This window comes from Hypanus sabinus, chromosome 1 (assembly GCF_030144855.1).
Source record: "Hypanus sabinus isolate sHypSab1 chromosome 1, sHypSab1.hap1, whole genome shotgun sequence".
In the NCBI taxonomy this organism is placed as follows: Eukaryota; Metazoa; Chordata; class Chondrichthyes; order Myliobatiformes; family Dasyatidae; genus Hypanus; species Hypanus sabinus.
In genome coordinates, this window is record NC_082706.1 from 11,127,052 (window position 1) to 11,147,558 (window position 20,507).

The 20,507-nt window shown below is 41.2% G+C and overlaps 1 protein-coding gene and 1 pseudogene across 1 annotated transcript; both read left to right on the plus strand.

The window, feature by feature from the left end:
• Positions 1 to 259: 259 nt before the first annotated feature.
• On the plus strand, positions 260 to 815 carry LOC132387868 (large ribosomal subunit protein eL32-like; annotated as a pseudogene).
• Positions 816 to 7,525: 6,710 nt separating this feature from the next.
• Positions 7,526 to 17,298, plus strand: LOC132391365 (transcriptional activator protein Pur-alpha-like). The gene has a single exon (XM_059964448.1). It carries the CDS (start codon positions 7,572 to 7,574, stop codon positions 8,427 to 8,429), a length of 858 nt encoding a protein of 285 aa, XP_059820431.1. The 5' UTR covers positions 7,526 to 7,571; the 3' UTR covers positions 8,430 to 17,298.
• Positions 17,299 to 20,507: the final 3,209 nt, after the last annotated feature.

Genomic DNA, 20,507 nt, shown 5'->3' on the forward strand with positions numbered 1-20,507 from the left:
ACTGTTCCTGAACTTGGTGGTGAGGCCTGAGGCTCCTGTACCTTCCACCTGATGGCGGCAGCAGCAAGAAGAGAGCATGACCTGAGTGGTGGGGATCTCTGATGGATGCTGCTTTCCTATGACAACACTCCATGTAAATGTGCTCAATGGTGGGGAGGACTTTAGCCATGATAGACTCGGCCTTATCCACTACATTTTGTAGGACTTTCCATTCAAGGGCATTACTGTTTCCATAAATGTTGCAAAATGACTGCTGAAACTAGGAGACAGGTAGCCAAATCTCCAGGAAGCTAAAATGGGGAAGACTGGTCATCTTTACAATATCTACTCTGATAATAAGTTAGCGGTTGCCGCTGCTGATATAGTTCCCAGCAGGCCTTGTGTGCCTCTTTTGCATTAAGGCTTCTCAGTTACCATGGCTGCCCTAAGACCTCTAACCAAGCCTAATATTGTGAAGAAACGCAGGAAGAAGTTTATCCGTCACCAGTTAGATCTCTATGTGAAAATTGTGTGTAATTGGTGGAAAGCAAGTGGTATTGACAATAGAGCTCACCAGAGATTTAAGGGTCAGATCCTTATGCCAAACATTGGTTATGGCAGCAACAAGAAACACATGTTACCCTTGGGATTCAAAAAAATTCTTGGTTCACAATGTGAAGGAGCTGGAGGTTCTGATGAGCAACAAGACATATTGTGCTGAGATTGCTCACAATGTCTCTTCCAAAAACTGCAAGACCGTTGTGGAGAGGGCAGCCCAGCTTGCTATCAAGATCACCAATCCCAATACCAGGTTATGCAGTGAAGAGAATGAATAGCCTTCTCACTGAACTACATCTAATTTTTTAATAAAATGTTTAAAATTTTAAAACAAGACAATAAGGTAGCAAGACAAGATGACAGTTGAGGGAAAGAAAAGCAGCTCCAAAAGAAACAAAAGCTCACACCATCAGTCTGCTAGAGGTAATGTGTTGTATTGATGAGGGCAAAGTGGTCAGGATTGTCAACCTGGACTTCATTAAGGCCTCTGACAATATCCTAGACTAGGAGACCAGTCATAGCACATAATAGCCAATGCAAGTTGACAAATTGGATCCAAAACTAGCTTGTAAATATGAGGTAGAGATGTAGGGGTTTTTTTTGGGGGGAGGGAGGGAGAGAAGACTAGAAGCCTGTGACAAGTGATGTACTACAGTAATCGTGCTGGGACTGTTCCTGCATCTACAATTTGAATGTCACAGTGACAGCTATGATTAGTAAGTTTGGAGAACGCAGTAATTGTGGATGATGAGAGTGTAGTTATTCCCAAACACAAGAAAATCTGCAGATGCTGGAAATCCAAGCAGCTTAGCAGGCCAGACAGCATCTATGGAAAAGAGCAAACAGCTGATGTTTTGGGCCGAGACATCCTGATGAAGGGTTTCAGCTGAAATGTCAACTGTTTACTCTTTTCCATAGATTGTCTTCTGAGCCCTCTCCAATGCAAGCAGATTATTTCTTGGCTAAGGGGCCCAAAACTCTTCCAAATGTGCTCTGACCAATGCCTTGTAAAGCCTCAGAATTGTATCTTTACTTTCATATTCTAGTTCTCATTTGCCTTCCTCACCACTGACTTAGCCTGCAAGTTAACTGTTGGAAATCCTGCACTAGGACTTCCAAGACCTTTTACACTTCCAATTTTTGAATTTTCTCCCCATGTAATAAAAAAAACCATCTGTTTTTACCTTCTATCAAAATGCATCCATTTCCTGATGTGGTATTCCATCTACTGCCACTTCACTCATTCTCCTAATCTCTCCAAGACCTTCTGCAGACTCCCTGTTTCAACACTACCTGCCCCTCCACCTATATTTGTATCATCTGCAACTTGGCCACTAAGCCATTAATTCTGTCATCCAGATCATTAACAAATTGGAAGTAGCAGACCCAACAATGACCCCTGTGAAACATCACTAGACACCAGTAGCCAACCAGAAAAAGTCCCTATTATTCCTGCTCTTGCCTTCTGCCAGTCAGCCAATCTTCTACCCAGGCTAGTATCTGTCCCATATCCTGCAAGCTATTTTGTTACATAGCTTCATGTTGCACCTTGTTAAAGGCCTTCTGAAAATCCAAGTAAATAACATCCACTTTGTCTATCCCACCTGTTCTTTCTTCAAAGAATTCCAACAGATTTGTCAGATAAGATTTCTTCCAACAAAATGTTGGAAACAATGCTAACTTCCATCTATTATCTTGTGCCTGCAAGTACCCCCAAAACCTCATTCTTGATAATGAACTCCAACATCTTGCCAACCACTGAAGTTGGCCTAACTAACCTATGATTTCCTGTCTTATGCCTCTTCCCTTCAAGATTGGAGTGACTTTTTCAAATTTTCCAGTCTTCCAGAACTATTTCAGAATGTAGTGATTCTTGAAAATCAGTAATAATGCCTCCAATCTCCTCAGTTAACTTTTTCAGAATCCTGAGTTGTAGTCCATTGGGTCCAGGTGATTTATCTACCTTCAGACTTTCAACTTCTCAAGCAGCTTAGTTCCTCAGTACTCCTTAGGAATTGGCAAGTCAGGCTGTATCTATGTAAAGGAATATCATGCGGAGACCCTGTATCGGGTCTGGAAAGGAAGGGGGCAGAAGGAAACTGATCTGATCTGCCCCAATGTTAATAAGGATTGCCTCAGACAATCCTTTCAGTTGGTTATTCCTCAACACCTCTCCCTCATTGAATTCGGTGTAGAGAACATCTTTGGCCACAAATCAGTTAACAGTGGTCAGCCTGAAATGTTATCAGAGACCTCTAGAAAAGAAGACTGAGGGTTCTTTGGGGTGAAAGTCAAATGTTGCAATGATGAAAGTCTGGAAAAAAATTTTACAGAAAATGCTGGAAATACTCAGCCGCTTGGGCCACGTGGAAGGAGAATGGCCTTAAACGTCAGCCCTAAGGTCTGTTTCTCTACCCACAGTTGAAGTCTACCCTGAGTATTTAGTTTTTAGTTCAGATCCTTATGATGGTTGAGTGGGAGGACTGTCATGGCAGAATGCCTGTCTCAAAGCCTTTTGTGTGTGCTTTGAAAGGGAGAACACAACTACAGCTGTGAAGATCCTTGCTGCACCAGATGACCCTGTGATCTCTGTCTCAGAGGCTGATGTTAGGCTGTCTTTAAAGAGTGAACTCTCATAAGGCGCAAGGTCCTAGAAGACATAGACATAGAAAATAGGTGCAGGAGTAGGCCATTTGGCCCTTCGAGCCTGCACCACCATTCAGGGTGATCATGGCCGATCATCCAACTCAGAAACTTGTACCTGCTTTCTCTCCATACCCCCTGATCCCTTCAGCCACAAAGGCCATATCTAACTTCCTCTTAAATATAGCCAATGAACCGGCCTCAACTGTTTCCTGTGGCAGAGAATTCCACAGATTCACCACTCTCTGTGTGAAGAAGTTTTTCCTCATCTCTGTTCTGATGGAGTACCTGGTAAGGCTCTGAAAATCTGTGCCAATCAACTAGCAGGAGTATTTAAGGACATTTTCAACCTCTCACTGCTACAGGCAGAAGTTCCCATTTTCTTCAAAAAGGCAACAATTATACCAGTGCCTAAGAAGAATAATGTGGGCTGCCTTAATGACTATTGCCCGGCAGCACTCTTATCGACAGTGATGAAATGCTTTGAGGTTGCTCATGACTTCTACGCCCATTTAGAGGCAGAAAATGATGTGGCAGCGAGGAAGTCCACCCCTCCTACAAATGACCAGGTGCTGTGTCTCACCGTGGCCAACATGAGAAGAACCCTGTGCAGGGTCAACTCACGGAAGGCTGCTGGACCAGACAACATCCCTGGTAGAGTGCTCAGAGGATGTGCAGACCAGCTAGCAGATGTTCTCACTGACATCTTCAACATCTCCCTGAGCAGTGCCACTGTTCCAACGTGCTGCAACACTCAGCTCGAATCACATCATCAAGTTCGCTGATGACATGACCGGGGTAGGTCTCATCAGCAAGAACAACGAGTCAGCTTACAGAGGAGGTGCAGCGGCTAACGGACTGGTGCAAAGCCAACAACCTGTCTCTGAATGTGAACAAAACAAGAAATGGTTGTTGACTTCAGGAGGGCACGGAGCGACCACTCCCTGCTGAACAACGATGGCTCCTCGGTAGAGATCGTAAAGAGCACCAAATTTCTTGGTGTTCACTTGATGGAGAATCTCACCTGGTCCCTCAACACCAGCTCCATAGCAAAGAAAGCCCAGCAGCCTCTCTACTTTCTGCGAAGGCTGAGGGAAGTCCATCTCCCACCTCCATCCTCATCACATTCTACAGGGGTTGTATTGAGAGCATCCTGAGCAGCTGCATCACTGCCTGGTTCGGAAATTGTACCATCTTGGATCGCAAGACCCTGCAGCGGATAGTGAGGTCAGCTGAGAATTTCACCAGCGTCTCTCTTCCTGCCATCAAGGACATTTAAACTACACGCTGCATCCACAAAGGAAACAACATTATGAAGGACCCCATGCACCCCTCATACAATCTCTTCTCCCTCCTGCCACCTGGGAAAAGGCTCTGAAGCATTCGGGCTCTCGCAACCAGTCTATGTAACAGTTTCGTCCCAAGCTATCAGACTCCTCAATACCCGAAGCCTGGACTGACACCTTGCCCTACTGTCCTGTTTATTATTTATTGTAATGCCTGCACTGTTTTTGTGCACTTTATGTAGTCCAGTGTAGGTCTGTAGTCTAGTGTAGCTTTCTATGTTATTTTTATGTAGTTCAGTCTAGTTTTTGTACTGTCATGTAACACCATGGTCCTGAAAAACATTCTTATTTTTACTATGTACTGTACCAACAGTTATGGTTGAAATGACAATAAAAGTGACTTGACTTGATGACTAGACTGAACTCCTAACATCAGTTTGCCTATCACCACAATAGGTCAATGGCAGATGCAACCTCAGTAGTTCTTCACATGGCTTTAGACCACCTGGACAGCATAAACTCCTCCTATGTCAGCATGCCGTTCATCCACTTTAGCTCAATTTAATACCCTCATTCCCACAATCCTGATTGAGAAGTGACAGAACCTGGGCCTCTGTACTTCCCTCTAATTGGATCCTCAACTTCTTAACCGGAAGACTGCAATTTGTGTGGATTGGTGATAGCATATCCTCCTCGCTGATGATCAACACTGGTGCACCTCAGGTGTGTGCTTAGCCCACTGCTCTGCCCTCTATATACACATGACTGTGTGGCTAGGCATAGCTCAAATACCATCTATAAATTTGCTGATGATACAACATTGTTGGTAGAATCTCAGGTGGTGACGAGGGCTTACAGGATTGGTGCTGCAGTAACACCCTGGCACTCGATGTCAGTAAGATGAAAGAGCTGATTGTGGACTTCAAGAAGGGTAAGCTGAAGGAACACATACCAATCCTTGTGGAGGGATCAGAAGTGGAGAGTGTGCAGATTCAAGATCCTGTGTGTCAAGATCTGAGGATCTAACCTGGTCCCAACAGATCAATATAGTTAGAAAGGCAAGACAGCAGCTATACTTTATTAGGAGTTTAAAGAGATTTGGTATGTCAATGAATACATTCAAACTTCTATAGTTGTACAGTGGAGAGCATTCTGACAGGCTGCATCACTGTCAGGTATGGAGGGGCAACTGCACAGGACCGAAAGAAGCTCCAGAAGGTTGTAAATCTAGTTAGCTCCATCTTGGCTACTAGCCTACAAAGTACCCAGGACTTCTTCAGGGAGCGGTGTCTCAAACAGGCAGCATCCATTATTAAGAACCTCCAGCACCTAGGGCATGCCCTTTTCTCGCGTTACCATCAGGAAGGAGGTACAGAAGCCTGAAGGCACATATTCAGCGATTCAGGAACAACTTCTTCTCCTCTGCCATCCCATTCCTAAATGGACATCAAACCCTTGGACACTACCTGACTTTATATTATATAGTATTACTGTTTCTGCACATTTTTAATCTATTCAATATGTAATTGATTTACTTGTTTATTATATTATTTATTTTATGTATTTTTTCTCTTCTATGTATTGCATTGAACTGTTGCTGCTAAGTTAACAAATGTCACGTCACATGCTGGTGATAATAAACCTGATTCTGAATACCTCTAGTTAGAGGCACAGCATGGAATAGGTCTTCCGGCCCTTCTACTTTTGCTGTCCTGACAATCCCACAACCATGATTAATCCTTACCTAATCAGGCGACAATTTACAATGACCAATTTACTTACTCAGTATGTCTTTGCACTGAGGGAAAACCCACGTACAGAGATGCCTTAGAGTGGAGCTGGTAACTCCAGAACACCCCAAGCTGTAACAGCATTGCACCAGCCATCAAAACTTCCAAATAGGCAGGAAAAACCTCGATCACTCAGTCACAAGAAAGCCTCATCCAGTAGGCCTTTCACACATGGTCTGAGTACTAGCCACCCTGTACTAAATTTGTTTACTTTTTATGCAAGGGCTACAGAGAGTAGAGGACTCCGCTGATTCTATCATTGGTATAGTTCTTATTACCAATGAAGACATCTACAAGAGGCAATTGTCTCAAAGGTGACATTTATCAGAACCCCACCATTCTGTGCCACTGAAATGCCACTCAGGGACATGTGCTAATATTTTGTGACTGTACTGTGTCATAACTATATGTACTGTTTTGTACCAGAGTCCCACAGCAACAATGTTTCAGTTAGCTGAATGAATATGGCTGAATGCCAATGAACCTTAACTTGAAATACTAATATCATGGCGGTTATGGGAGCCTGAAGACCAAGGCTCCCATCAGGCTTCCGAACTCAACTGAAAAACCTTTACAAACCTCTGCAAATACCTGATAAAGGCATATTCCCGAAAGAGCTAGTCTATGTTCTCACTCCCGATGCATTTGTCCTGACAGCAACACAAGTCTATTTGTGAACTTCCAGTAAATGTCCCCTTCTCCAATCCTGCTTCCCTCTCACAATATCTCCACATCTGCCTATTCCCTCCATCTGGTGCTCCTCTTCCTTCCCTTTCGTCCATGGTCTTCCGTCCTTTCTCTCGCACCAACTTCCCAGCTCTTTACTTCACCCAGATTCAACTATCTCCTGGTATTACCCCGCCCCCAACTTTCTTATTGCCTTCTCCATTTCCTGATGAAGGGTCCCGGCCCGAAATGTTGACTGTTTATTCCCACCTGCTTGACCTACTGAGCTCCTCCAGCATCTTCTGTGTATTACTGCAGATCTTTAACACCTCTGGTTTAATTACCTGAAATTGTGTATTTTAAAAATAATAAAACAACAAAATTATTTGCTTTATGCTTAAGTTGATTTGGGGTTTCAGATTACATACTTTTATGCTGAATAAAGGATATTAATAAAAGTGGTCCCACCTTCCCGCTCGGGCAAGTTCAGACTTTCCCGCGCCCGCAAGGGACGACGCGTGTGCACGCGCCTCCCGCCGTCCAACCGTCTCCACGCGGACGGCGTGCGCAGCCCCGCCAGAACAGAGATCTCGCGAGGTCGGGCCGCCGCTCGGAGGGAGAGAGAGAGAGGGAAGGCTGGTGGCTTAAGATGGCGGAGGGAGACAGCGGGAGCGAGCGAGGTGGTGGGGGCGGCGGCGGTGGCGGCGGAGGAGGCGGCCTCCTGCCGCAGCAACAGCAGCAGGAGACCCAGGAACTGGCCTCCAAGCGGGTGGACATCCAGAACAAGCGATTCTACCTGGATGTGAAGCAGAACGCCAAGGGCCGCTTCATCAAGATCGCCGAGGTGGGCGCGGGAGGCAACAAGAGCCGGCTGACGCTGTCCATGGCCGTGGCGGCCGAGTTCCGCGACTACCTCGGCGACTTCATCGAGCACTACGCACAGCTCGGGCCCTCGGACTCAGACTCGGGCGCCGGCCTAGGCTCGGATGAGCCGCGGCGAGCTCTCAAGAGCGAGTTCTTGGTACGGGAGAACCGCAAGTACTACATGGACCTGAAGGAGAACCAGCGGGGCCGCTTTCTACGCATCCGCCAGACCTTAAATCGAGGCCCCGGCTTGGGGGGCACACAGGGCCAGACCATCGCCCTGCCGGCCCAAGGCCTCATCGAGTTCAGGGATGCGCTGGCCAAACTCATCGATGACTACGGCGTGGATGACGAGCCGTGCGGCCAGGCCGAGCTGCCCGAGGGTACGTCCATCACGGTGGACAGCAAGCGCTTCTTCTTCGACGTGGGCTCCAACAAGTACGGCGTGTTCATGCGGGTGAGCGAGGTGAAGCCCTCGTACAGAAACTCCATCACCATCCCTTACAAAGCCTGGTCCAAGTTTGGTAGCGCCTTCAGTAAGTACGCCGAGGAGATGAAGGAGATCCAGGACAAGCACCGGGACAAAATGCTCTTCGAGAGGCGAGCTGACGAGTCCGATGGGGAGGATGTGGACGACGACTGAAGCTTTTGAGTAAAAGACGAAACAAATACAAAAACCACGAAAATAGAGCAAATTGTATCGATTGAGAAGAAAAGTTTTTTTTAAAATGTTTTAATGAATAAATTGGTGTGTCGATTGCAAAGAAAGACGTTTAAAAAAATCTTTAAAAGAACAAATTGGGTCGATTGCAAAGAAGATTTACAAAACAAAACCTCGAGAAAAAGTTTTGAATAGTATTTTTTGGGAAACGCAGTTACATAAGTAAATGCATCTTCTGAGGAAGAAGGAAAATACTTGCGTTAAGTATTTATGCATATTCGTGAAAAGAGCAAAAATGGGGCAAGCTCTTCTCGGAGATGTTGGATGATCGGTTCGTTGCAAAATACACACTGTTATTTGTGGAAAAGCGTCGTATCACTGAACCATCAGCAATTCAAAAAAAATAAAAGATTTGTTGGCGTAACCAAAAGTTTTAAAGGAAGAGAAACAAGTTACAAGATATGACCTCAACCTGGGGAGAAAATGATTTAAAGAGCCACCATCAAGTCACTGAAGCCAGCAACACTTCGAAGTTCTTTTCGTATATTAAAAATTCTTATGGAAGTTTTTTTAATTATTTTAAATACTGGACAATCAAGAGTCATTTTTAAAATTTGTTTTCATTCTAAATATTTCAAATATATTTGATAAAACTGTCGTTCCTGATGTAGAAAATTAATGTTTTTAAATAGAATCAAAAAATGGCTTGACTTATTCAATAGCATAATACACAGTGCTAGTTCCACATGAGATCTACTTCCAGGGTTACATGTGACTGAAATGTCTCCATTAGAGAGTAATAAGGCCCATCTTGTATAGTTATGCATTTCTTCCCCACCCCAGTGTTTTTTGTCAGTGTTATGTGTATTTTGTATTTCTGTTGCAGTGTAAATCATCAAAAATTCTGCCAGTGTGAACTTGTTACCCTTGTTGTAGAGACTGCATGTAACTAGCCCAGGTGCTATTGTCGAAAACAAACGGCATGTCAAGCCCTGTAAGAGATGCTCTATAGTTTTCTGTTTTAGTTTTACTTAAGTCAGTTATCCACGACGTACGATCTGACTTTTCCAGACTTGAGAATGTGCATTTGCTTATAAGTAGAATAATTGTATAAAAAAATTCACTGAACCACAATTTCCCAAGAAACATTATTTATGCATACAAAATTCTTTGCCATTGGGCAGGATAGATGAGAACTAAAATTATTAACCATAGCAAAAACCGGCGCAAAGGAAAGGGGTCATTCAGCCGTTTGCTGTTTGTTTTTTCCATTTTATGTCGTGCAGGAATTTAGGCTTTTAATGTTATTTTTTTTAAGCTGTATTTATTTATTAGAAACAGTAATTATATTTTGCAGTATTTTCCCTCTAAAGACTCTGGATTGTGCTATTAGAGCAAATAACTGGAGCATTTTCCTGCCGATTGACCCAAGTTGCTGGTGAGTCTGATATAAACATTTGTCACATATTTGAAGAATATTGCATTATATGTGCATCCATTATAGGCCGCTCATTATTCTTTATCTGCAATATAATTTTAAACTGTTCAATATCCCCCTAAGTGAGCTGTCAAAGTTGTGATGTGTTGTCCAATTGCATTTAAATATGAGTGGGGTTGGGAGGGGGGTGGTGTGAGTGCGTTGAAGGGTCGGAATTAAAGCCAGGATGTTCAGATATCACTTTTTGCAATCAAACAGCTTTCAGTTTGAATGTATTCTGATGTAAACAATATCTGGACTGAAAGAAATAATTAACCTCTTGCCAGCTAGCAATCAAGGATAACTGGGAGAAGCTGCTAGGCAAAATGTGTATGTGTGTGTATATGTATATATAGATATATAATACTGGTGGTGATGAGAATACCTCCACCAGATTGGTCCTTACACTTTGCATATTTTGGTTTCACATGCTACTGAATTGGTTCATGGGTGATGGAAAGTAAGTTGCAAATGTCATACTCGGTTTTTAGATTTCAATTAACACGAGATAGCTTACGACATCCAATGACTGTAAAATGATGCTCATTTTGAGTACCACAATCACACCTGTTTGGTGCAGTGATATCACCCAGTTCCAAACATGATTGGACAAGGGTGATAACATTTGCTCTTAATGTAGAGGGAAATTTTCTTTCATAGTGAGCTTGTGGACTATATTCTGTTTTCTGATCATCTGCTTGTCCAGTTTGTAGTGTCACTTTTGTTTTTAAAACTTACTAGAAATTAAAATATCCAAAGTGAAAGGTCCACTTATTTTCCACAGTGAAGAAAATATACCAAAAGGCATGCTGCATTGCCTCATTTATCAACCTCAGTAACTTTTCCACGAGCTCCAAGTGTTTCCTTGTAACAGTAAGGCTGCTATTCCATCCTCTGCATTCGCAGCAAAGTGACAATATTGGGGGGGGGGGTGTGGGGGGGATGCTGGTTTATTTCTTCACGGTGGATAATGAATTTTAAAAAGGATTTTGTTAATGTTGGGTTTTTTAACTTCCTTCTGCTTTTATAGACATAGGGTTATATTTTTACAAAATTAACGTAGATTCATTTTATGGCCTTTTTTTAAAATTAAAACTCGTTGAAAATTATTGAGCCATTGGGCTGTTTTACTCCATTATGGCTGTTGAGTTGCAAGGCAATTGAGCTAGATTGATAACATTCCATGTTTTTTAGGCATTGCTCCATGAAAGATGCTGTTAGAATTGATACAGGCAAACATGAGATTGGAAATCCTTGCTTGTTTGAGTAGGTGCAATGAAACGGGAGATACTCTTCATCCGTTGCTCATTTCATAGAAGTAGTAGTGCACTAACTAGGGGAAATGAAAGCTGAGATTTGTGACATAGTGAGAGGAGCTTTCCTTGTGATACTATGGGAATGCAATCATAATCCTATTATAATCTCTAGTGAATGTTGGATTTTCTCTCTACAAATCTCTCTCCCAATTCCCAATGAGTGACCATTTGCTGTAGTAGTGGGAGATGTCATTCTGGGTGGTACAGGTGGGTTTGATCTGAGTTTGAAAGTACTGTTTTGACCTCGCCATTAACGAGGCTGCATAGAAATAGGACTTGGGCATATCCACTTTCAGAAGAAATATTTTCAGTTTGTTGGTTCATGGGCATTTTATTTGAGTAGTTTAGGAAACTTAACTTCCCATAGTGAGAAGTAATTCCAGATAGAAACAATTTGATTAGCTATGGGTCTGGATAAATGTCCATTTCTCATTTGTCCCACTCTTACAATATGGACCAATTTAGACGTCATGCGCAATTAACAAAGCTAACTGAACTTCCATGGTCCAGATGCTGTATAAAGAAACCGATCAAATTTGATTGTCTTAAACTGTGTGGAAACAAAGCAGAACGAAGTTATATCTCTCATTAGACAAATCTTTTCAGAATCCAGTTTATGAATGGAGGGAGGGTGGGGTTGGGTGGGGGGAAGGGAGAGTAGTAAACTTTGTAGATATGTGTACTTAAACCGGAAGTGAAGAGAGCTACAGTTAAATTTGCTGTATTTCAGAAGTACTGTAGCCCTTGTATTGAGAACTAATGTATAGAAAAGGGTTTTGTGGTTATTAATGTTTCCCAGTCTTTATGGGATAGCGTGCTTTCATCATAAATTGAATTTATAAGCAGAGAGGCCATTGCCTTCACACACCAAAGTGGCTCCCTGTTGAGTATTTGGAGTTGATGTAGAGCTCCCCAGCCTGGTGCTTTATTATAAATTATCAAAATGTGTAGCCATAGCATTTTATTAATAAGGTAATTTTCCATAGGTTGTTAAAAGGAAATTGTGGTTATTGGTGCAAAATATTGAAAATACGTTTTTGAAAGAACCTAATCATTTCAGATGTCCATGCCTATTTATACATAGTGCATTTCTGGTTTGGACACAGCACTGAAATTAAAATTATCCATGTTAGTATTATTTCTGTTCCCCTGAAGTTATTTTATCTTAACTCCTGTGTAAGACTTTCCAATCCTTTTTTTAGTTCTCTCAATTCTGTGCTCATCAGGTTGGGCTGCTAGTGATTCAGGGTGAGGAGCCTCTTTAGTTTTTGTGGTTTGGCCAATCTTGTGATTATCATGATATGACCTCTGGCCAATGCAGTGATTATCTCTCATCAAGACTGCTTAGAAATGTTTCCATTCCTTTTGAGGGTGAGATGCTTCTGTTTGCAGATGGCTGGTCTGCTGTCTTGAATAAATACTCCCAAATTGATACTAACACAGGTTCCCCATTCAACAACAGATAAAACATTTGATTAGCTTTTGGTTGCTCTGCAAGAGAACAGTGATTTAGAATTTAGTCATTTTCTCATCATGACAGATGCCTCAACCTTTAGGCATAATTGCTGAGCAGTGACACAGACATTTTGTCATGATGTCTAATGATAGTGAAGTAAGCTTTTACCTGCATTTATCAAAATTGATAATGAAGTTCAGGCTTGAAAAATAATATTTGTGCTGAATTTTGACATCTGGAGAGGCACCAGTACATGTCGTTGGTGGAAAAGTAGCCTAGACGTGTAATAATAAGAGAGAACAGTTGATGAATTCCGGATATTTGTAACTAAAATTACTTTTGTTTAAAATTCTCTAGTTTTAATTCTCTACTTTTCCTTCTATTTCAAGTATTTCAAAATTAACTAGCTTAAATCCAATCAGCCCCTTTCCTTCTGAACTGTTCCTGTAAAGTCACAAGTTTTGATGGACCAGTCCCACTCTACATCTATTAGAGTTGCATTGGTTTGGCCTCTGTCACTGAGGAATTGTCTAGAACCATGTGCATGGACCAAGATGCTGCTGCATTGTTTGAGTGTATTGGGACAAATAGTAATTGTGATATCCGCATTGTCTCTGAAAGCCCTGTTGCTGGTACTCTTTGGTTGAAGATCGGGAGGGTTAAATGTGAGCTAGTAACTGAAACCTCTTGCCCTGCAGCACTAATACATAATCTAACTGTACAAGGTAGCAATTCAGTATATGTGTTCACTGCCTTCTTTAGGGTTAAGACTCTGGGGTCTGCATTCTTTGTTTTAGCCATAGTTCGTTGAGGATACTCATCTTTAGCATGGTGCTCCAGTTCCTTCCCATTGCATTGTTGTGTGATAATGATATTTTGCAATAGAAAAGTAAAATGGATGCCAGAGTCCAGCAACTGCCTCGGTACTTTCCCGCTCATTGGTCTCTACCAATTGATTGTATAAACTACGTTTCCCTGTTTCCCAGGACCACTCCCACGTAAGCAATTGGTACAAACACCCTGTACTCAATCTTACTCATGTAGGAGCAGCTCATTTAAATCATACTTGCTTGTATATGGCAGCAAAATAAAACAAGTTGTATATTAGCAGTCAGTAAATGGTTAAAACAATTAAACTGTCTTTAGTTTAAACCTGGAGGCAGTGGTCCTCATTCTTGGAGAACAGAAAATTTGCATAGTTAATGGTTATGTCTTAATTTTGTGAGTAACACTGATAGGAAGGGGGGCACGTTAGTCATGTAAAAAGATAGATAACAAACTGTTATCTGTTTGCATGGCATGGCCAGAAACCTTCTCAGCATTTTGAAAGTAGTCAGTACCATTTAAGTTACCAGGTCCTCTATCGTCATGCTGGCGTACCATAGTTTCCCAAGTTTTCTTGGGCCTACCCAGCTGAGTTGGTTTAATAAAGCTGTGTGCCTAGCTACCTCTCTGGATTCCTTATGTATTTCACTTGAAAAAAAATGTACAGTCGCATCTGCTTGTATTGTTTTGCCATGTACATTAGACTCAGACTAATGCAGTTAAATTAGTGGCAAGATTTGTGAGAAGTCAATAGTTGCTTGGTGACAAAAATGATGAATATCTACATAATATAGTTAAATATGTACTGTGAGTCTTTTTTATATATAATTTTTTTAATTGAGTTTGTTACCCACTTCTGATCATTACATGATGTCTCTGATGGTCCGTTTACTTAAAGGTCAAGGAAAAAGGCAGGCGTATATTTAACGGGATGAGATAAAATGGCAATGATTGAAAACTTTGCTTTTAAAATCGAATGATATTGTCTGCTGACAATTTGAATTGTTGATACTTAGGAAAAGGGGAAAACATCATGGCCTTTTTCAAAATGAATTGCTAATCTTGATTGACAATCAGCAAGCCAGGCTTATTTATGTATTTTGGTACCTGTCCCTACCTGCTGGTACTCCAGGAGCAAGTGCATCATTGTAGAAGGGCCACAAGTGGTTTGCTGCCCTCTAACTCCAACTCTGTCCTGCAGGCTGGTCGGATAGTTAGAGCTGGAGTTAATTCTCTAACAGCACAATGCCAGAGCATGCAAACTTCCAGGTGGTTAACATAACTCTGGATTATCTGTTAGAAGCTATGTTCAAAGGGTTTAATTGTCCACATTATATCTCTTACTCAGCAAGGTGATTTCATCCACTGGTATATTTTACAATAAGTGTTGCTTTGGGCTTATGAGGATAGAATTCACATTGGGTTTCCATAGTAGTGAGTATGGGCATCAGGAAGGGGACAATATGGGGATCGGTTGGTTTTAATCTGAATATCAGGAAATTGGGCAAGCTGTAGGTGTTAAAGCATCTGTGACCTGATAACTTCCTTGCCTTATGGAAGGGAAAGGATTGAATGTCCAGAAAGAATGTTTTTATAAATAGCTGGGACTCTACCCACATCCATGAAGTTAATGATGATACTTTAATTAAAAGTAACTAACAATGTGCAACCACTTAATTATTTTTTCAGTAGATAAAGACCATAAACTTTAAAGCAGGCTCCCTTCACCTTGCAGGTTGTGTGTGTGTGTGTGTGTGTGTTCTCACTACTTGGAGAATCATGTTTGCATACGACCTTGGATTAGTGAATTTGGGTAGATTTGTGTCCAACAATGGTTGTATAAAACTCACAAGCTATTAGATTTTGATGGCTGGCCCAAATTATTTTGGCTCTTATTTACAAGACTTTTGTTTAAACCTTAAACTTTTACTTGACCTTTAAAATGGGCATTTTAATCACTTAACCTAAAAACACTAGTAGCTATAAAAAATTCTATTTGCAACTTATTTCAAGAAGATTAAACTTTGTTTTAACAAAATTGCCTTTTAAGTTCTAATCTACTCAATGTTTTGTTTGCTTGTAATGTTTGAAGTGCCTACTGTGCTGAATGGGAAATTTAGGCTTCCATAAAGCTTGGATGCATAGAGGAGTAATAGGGCATCTTTATTTCTGTCAGTTGCTTTGTTCTTGCACCCACTTTAGCTTAATGTAAAGAGATTGCTGCATTGAATTAAGTATTTCTAAATTTTCTATTCATAGTGTGGTAACTTGATCTATGAATGAAAGCATGAGCTGAAGCCTGATGCAACACAATTTGGGGGAAGGGGGTGTTATAGGGAAGGTCTTGTGGGACTAACAAGACATCGTAACTGTTAAACTATAGCCTGATTGAAACAATTAGTTAATTGAATATTGGAAATTTCTGGATTTGTATACTCAATGCTAAATGCAATTTGATATACCTTCAAATTGGTTGGGCAGTGGACATTGTTGCTGTCCGTCTATTTCCATGTTTGAACTTCAAATTGTATTTGCCAGTTAAAATCTATTACAAACTGTAGATCATTTTGCCTGACAAAATTTACTCTCTCCTACCCCAAATGCCAGAATTAACAGGCTCCTCCTGTTTGTAGGAACTTTTTTCAAACACTAACGTGACCACCCAGATGAGTTGGAAGCAGCTATTCTCGACTTGCATTGAGCGCCTTGCACTTTAATATAGCTCGTTTTAGTGTTGCGTCCCTCCCACGTGCCGCCTACCGCACATCCTGCCATTGTTTGCAGGGTAATTCAAATAGCGTTATGCCAATAAACGTATCTGTGCACAGACAAACAATAAGAGCACAAGAGGGCAGATTAAAATAAAATTGCCCCCGGTAGGGTAACTCAGGTGTGCAAGTGAACAGGCATCGTTTATAATGGGAGAAAGAAGTCCTGACGTACGAGCCTGTCTTTCCAGACAAATCTTTATTTTTTTACATGGAACATTGTTGAATTTGTGCAAAATAAAATATATTATATTCCATTTGAAATTTGAATGATTATAAAATACCACTGCATTTTGAGGCTGGGGGAGTATTTCCAGGTGGGTAAACCTACAAGACTACCCTCAGTCGCAAAATTTAGCACAGTGCAGTGAACTACAATCGTACTGCACGGGTCCAGTAGACCAGGGCATTTGAGAATTAGGACCTGACCAAGTTTGGTGGGATATGGCTAGGGTAGCTTGAGTGGTTTGGCCTTTGCAAAGATGCCCTTGTTTAACAAGTGCCACTTATTTAAACAAAACCATATGGTTTTTAATAAAAATTATGTCCCGTTTTATTCCTCCCTTTGACTGAAGTGGGAATAAAATCAAGATCCCATATCGCTTTAGATTACAATTTTGTCCAATTGGTATCTGATATTAGGTCTTCATTGCTTTTTGTTTTGTTATGATGGGTTAAAGGTAAAGGGAGTGATTGCTACCAAATTAAGCCTGTGGCTTTCCAAAAAAAAAGAAACCTTGTGGTTTTGATGTGTTGCCTCAAAAAAAGAAATCCTAAATTGAGCAGTGACTTGCTGTTTGTAAAGTGTATCTGAAGCGTATTGTGCATGATGTTGCATGGGGAGTGCACAGATATTAATTCTGGGCTTGCACGCTGGTGTAAATGAGTGCTGCCTGTTGAACAGTGTGCAGTATTTATTCTCTAACTCAAGTTTTTGTTAACAATGATCCAACTTTATTTGTTACTAATAAAACCGGCATTACAAAGGAAGTGTTTCATTTTCAACGAGTGTTCTGCTGCAGCCATTTCATTGCGTTTGGTGTGATGCACATCACTGGTTTAGAACACACACACATCTCAACTATGCATAATAATTCATGGTGTAGTGCTGAGTTAGTCATCCTTGATATAGTTAACATCCACTGGGGTTCTTAGTACTCACTGATCTGATTATAGCAGCCACATGTTCCAACAATGACTTCACTTGGACGGGACTGCACATATGGTGCTTTGTCAGTCCAGAATTTCTCACTCACTGAGTCGTGTCTAAATATCACGAAAGGCCAAAGCTTTCAAAAATTATTTATAATGCTTCCCTCATTCGTAGATACATCCACAGAGATGAATGAAGTGTATATTTAAAATCGGTGCCTTGTGAATTTCTGCAGTAGGTCTCTGTAATCCATGAAGACTTGATGCTTGCACCAGTGATCTCTGTAGCTGTTCACCAACACATGTCCTCCTCCTCTCGCCACCAATGTCACATTTGGGGATTTGTGCATGCAAAAATACAAAGCCAAGTTCCATAAAGTTAGATTAACTACATTCAAATCAATCATGTAGCAAAACATGGCATTTGTTTGAGAACAAGTTGCACTTAGAGATGCAGCACAGCATCAGGCCCTTCCAGCCGAACAAACCTGTGCTGCTGAATTACACCATGTGACCAATTAACTTGCGTGTACATTTTTGCAACGTGGGAGGAAACCTATATGATCATGGGGAGAATGTATAAACTTACAGGCAGCAGCAAAATTGAACCTGTCGCAAGTGCTATAATAGTGTTGCCTTAACTGCTATGCTATTGTGCTGTCCAAACTTCCACATTCTTTTAAAAGTGCAAATATTCTATAGTGCAAATTAAAACATGATTGACTCTATCTCCCCATTTAAACCTAACGTTTCAGAATTTGAAGAGAATATCTTTCTGGCTAATGGTGTGATACTGCTTCAGATGTTCAAAAGGTTTTTCTCTGGTCTACAGAATCAATTGCATTGCTGGAATTGATTCCTTTAGCTCCCAAGGTCTTGATTACTGTTGTGATACTTCAAAGTGCACACATAATTGGTGAAAGCAAAATCAAGTTTGTGACGTTGCAGTAAAGTGATGACCATTAAAATCTATAGTCATGTGGGTTAAGTTTCTGAAAGGATGTTTTTGTCCAACAAAAGCCAGTATTTTCCAGAGGTCAAAGTAATTAGAAATACAACTTTTGATTCCTGTATTACCAACAATTTCTGCACCTACGTAGGCACCTCTGATTTAAAACATGGATTATTCTGATCTCCTGTTCCTTAGCATTGAGTTTCCATTGTATGCTAATATATTCTATCTCCCCTCCCTGTCATGAGGAACTAAGTCAACTGTCATGTGTATAAGCACATGTATGAATGAGTGCAATGAAAAACTTTGTTCAAAGTTTTCTTTGAATCAAGGTCCAGCCACGCCTCCACCTAACTGACCTTGTTTTCACATTGAATGACATCTCCATTAGTTCCCTCCAAATAAAATGTAGCAAAGAATCTTAAATGGGTCTGAGCTAAGCCTGACTGACTGCACAGAATATGCTTCAATCCCCTTTACTGGTTTCCGCTGCACAGTTGATTATAGTTCTGTTTTCTGCTCTTACGTGAAACTGGAAAATGTAAATTTTTATTCTGCTCTTATCAAATGGTCTGCTTCAATTCTTCCAGTCTTTGACCTCCTATATTAATTTCAGGGGATGGAATATTGACTAATCTTCAAGGTACCCATTAGCTATCACAGCTGCCTTAACTCCGCTTCTTCCCACACAGTTAAACTGAGAAGTAAAATCTTTACACCCCTTTTATATCTATTCTAACATTGCCATCCTTTGTAACATGTATGAACATGTTTTTAATCTGCACAGCCAGCTCAATTCACTGTAATTTTGCTATCTCACCTCTAAGATAAGTTGCTGTTGTCCTCATCTTCAAACTCTGATTCCCCCCCTAAATTCTGTGCTGCATCATCTTCCACAGCAGATGGAATATAGTGTAGGGAAGTGTATGGTCATGCGCTTTGGCAGAAGGGATCAAGGATATTTTCTAAATGGGGAGCAAATTCAGAAAGTGAAGGTACAAAGAGACTTGGGAATCCAAATACTGTACTCGATTCCCTAAATGTTAACTTGCAGATTGAGTTGGTAGTAAGGAAGGCAAATACAATGTTAGCATTTACTTAGAGAGGATTTGAATATAAACTTAAGGATGTAATGCTGAGAACTTAAGGCATATGTCACAACCTATTTGGTATATGTGAGCAGTTTTTGGCCCCATATCCAAGACTAGATGTGCTGACATTGTAGAAGGTCCAGAGAGGGTTTACAAAGATTGGTGGAGGGGCAGGTAGTGTTGAGGAAACAAGTAGACTGCAGAAGGACTTAGACAGATTAGGAGAATGGACAAGAAAGTGGCAAATGAAATACAGTGTTAGAAAATGTGTGGCCATGCACTTGGGTAGTCGAAATAAATGTGCAGGCTATTTTCCAAAAGGGGAGAAAATCCAAAAATCTGAGATGTAAAGGGAGTTGGGAGTCCTTGTACAGATCATCCTAAAGGTTAACTTGCACATAGAGTCGGTGGTGAGGAAGGCAAATGGAATGTTAGCATTCATTTCAAGAGGTCTAGAGTAACAGATCAGGAATGTGATGCTGAGGCTTTATAAGGCACTGGTGAGGCCTCAACTTGTGTATCATGAACAATTTTGGGCTCCTCATCTAAGAAAAGATGTGCTGTCTTTGGAGAGAGTTCAGTGGAGGTTCACAGAGATTATTCTGGAAATGAAAGGGTTATATGAGGAACATTTGATAGCTCTGGGTTTGTACTCATGGGAATTCAGAAAGATGAGGCAGAATCTAATTGATACCTTTTGAATATTGAAAGGCCTAGACAGAGTAGATGTGGAAAGAATGTTTCCCATGTTGAGGGAGTCTAAGACAGAGGGAACAGCCTCAGGATAAAGGGGCATCCATTTAAAAGAGATGTGGAGAAATTTCTTCAGCCAGAGGGTGGTGAATTTGTGGAATTTATTACAACAGGCATCTGTGGAGGCCAGGCCGTTGGGTGTATTTAAGGTAGAGCTTGATAGGTTCTTGATTGGACATGGCGTCAAAGGTAAGGGGAGTGGGGCTGAAGAGGGGAGAAAAGGATTAACCATGATTAAATGGTGGAGCAGACTTAACAGCCTAATTCTGC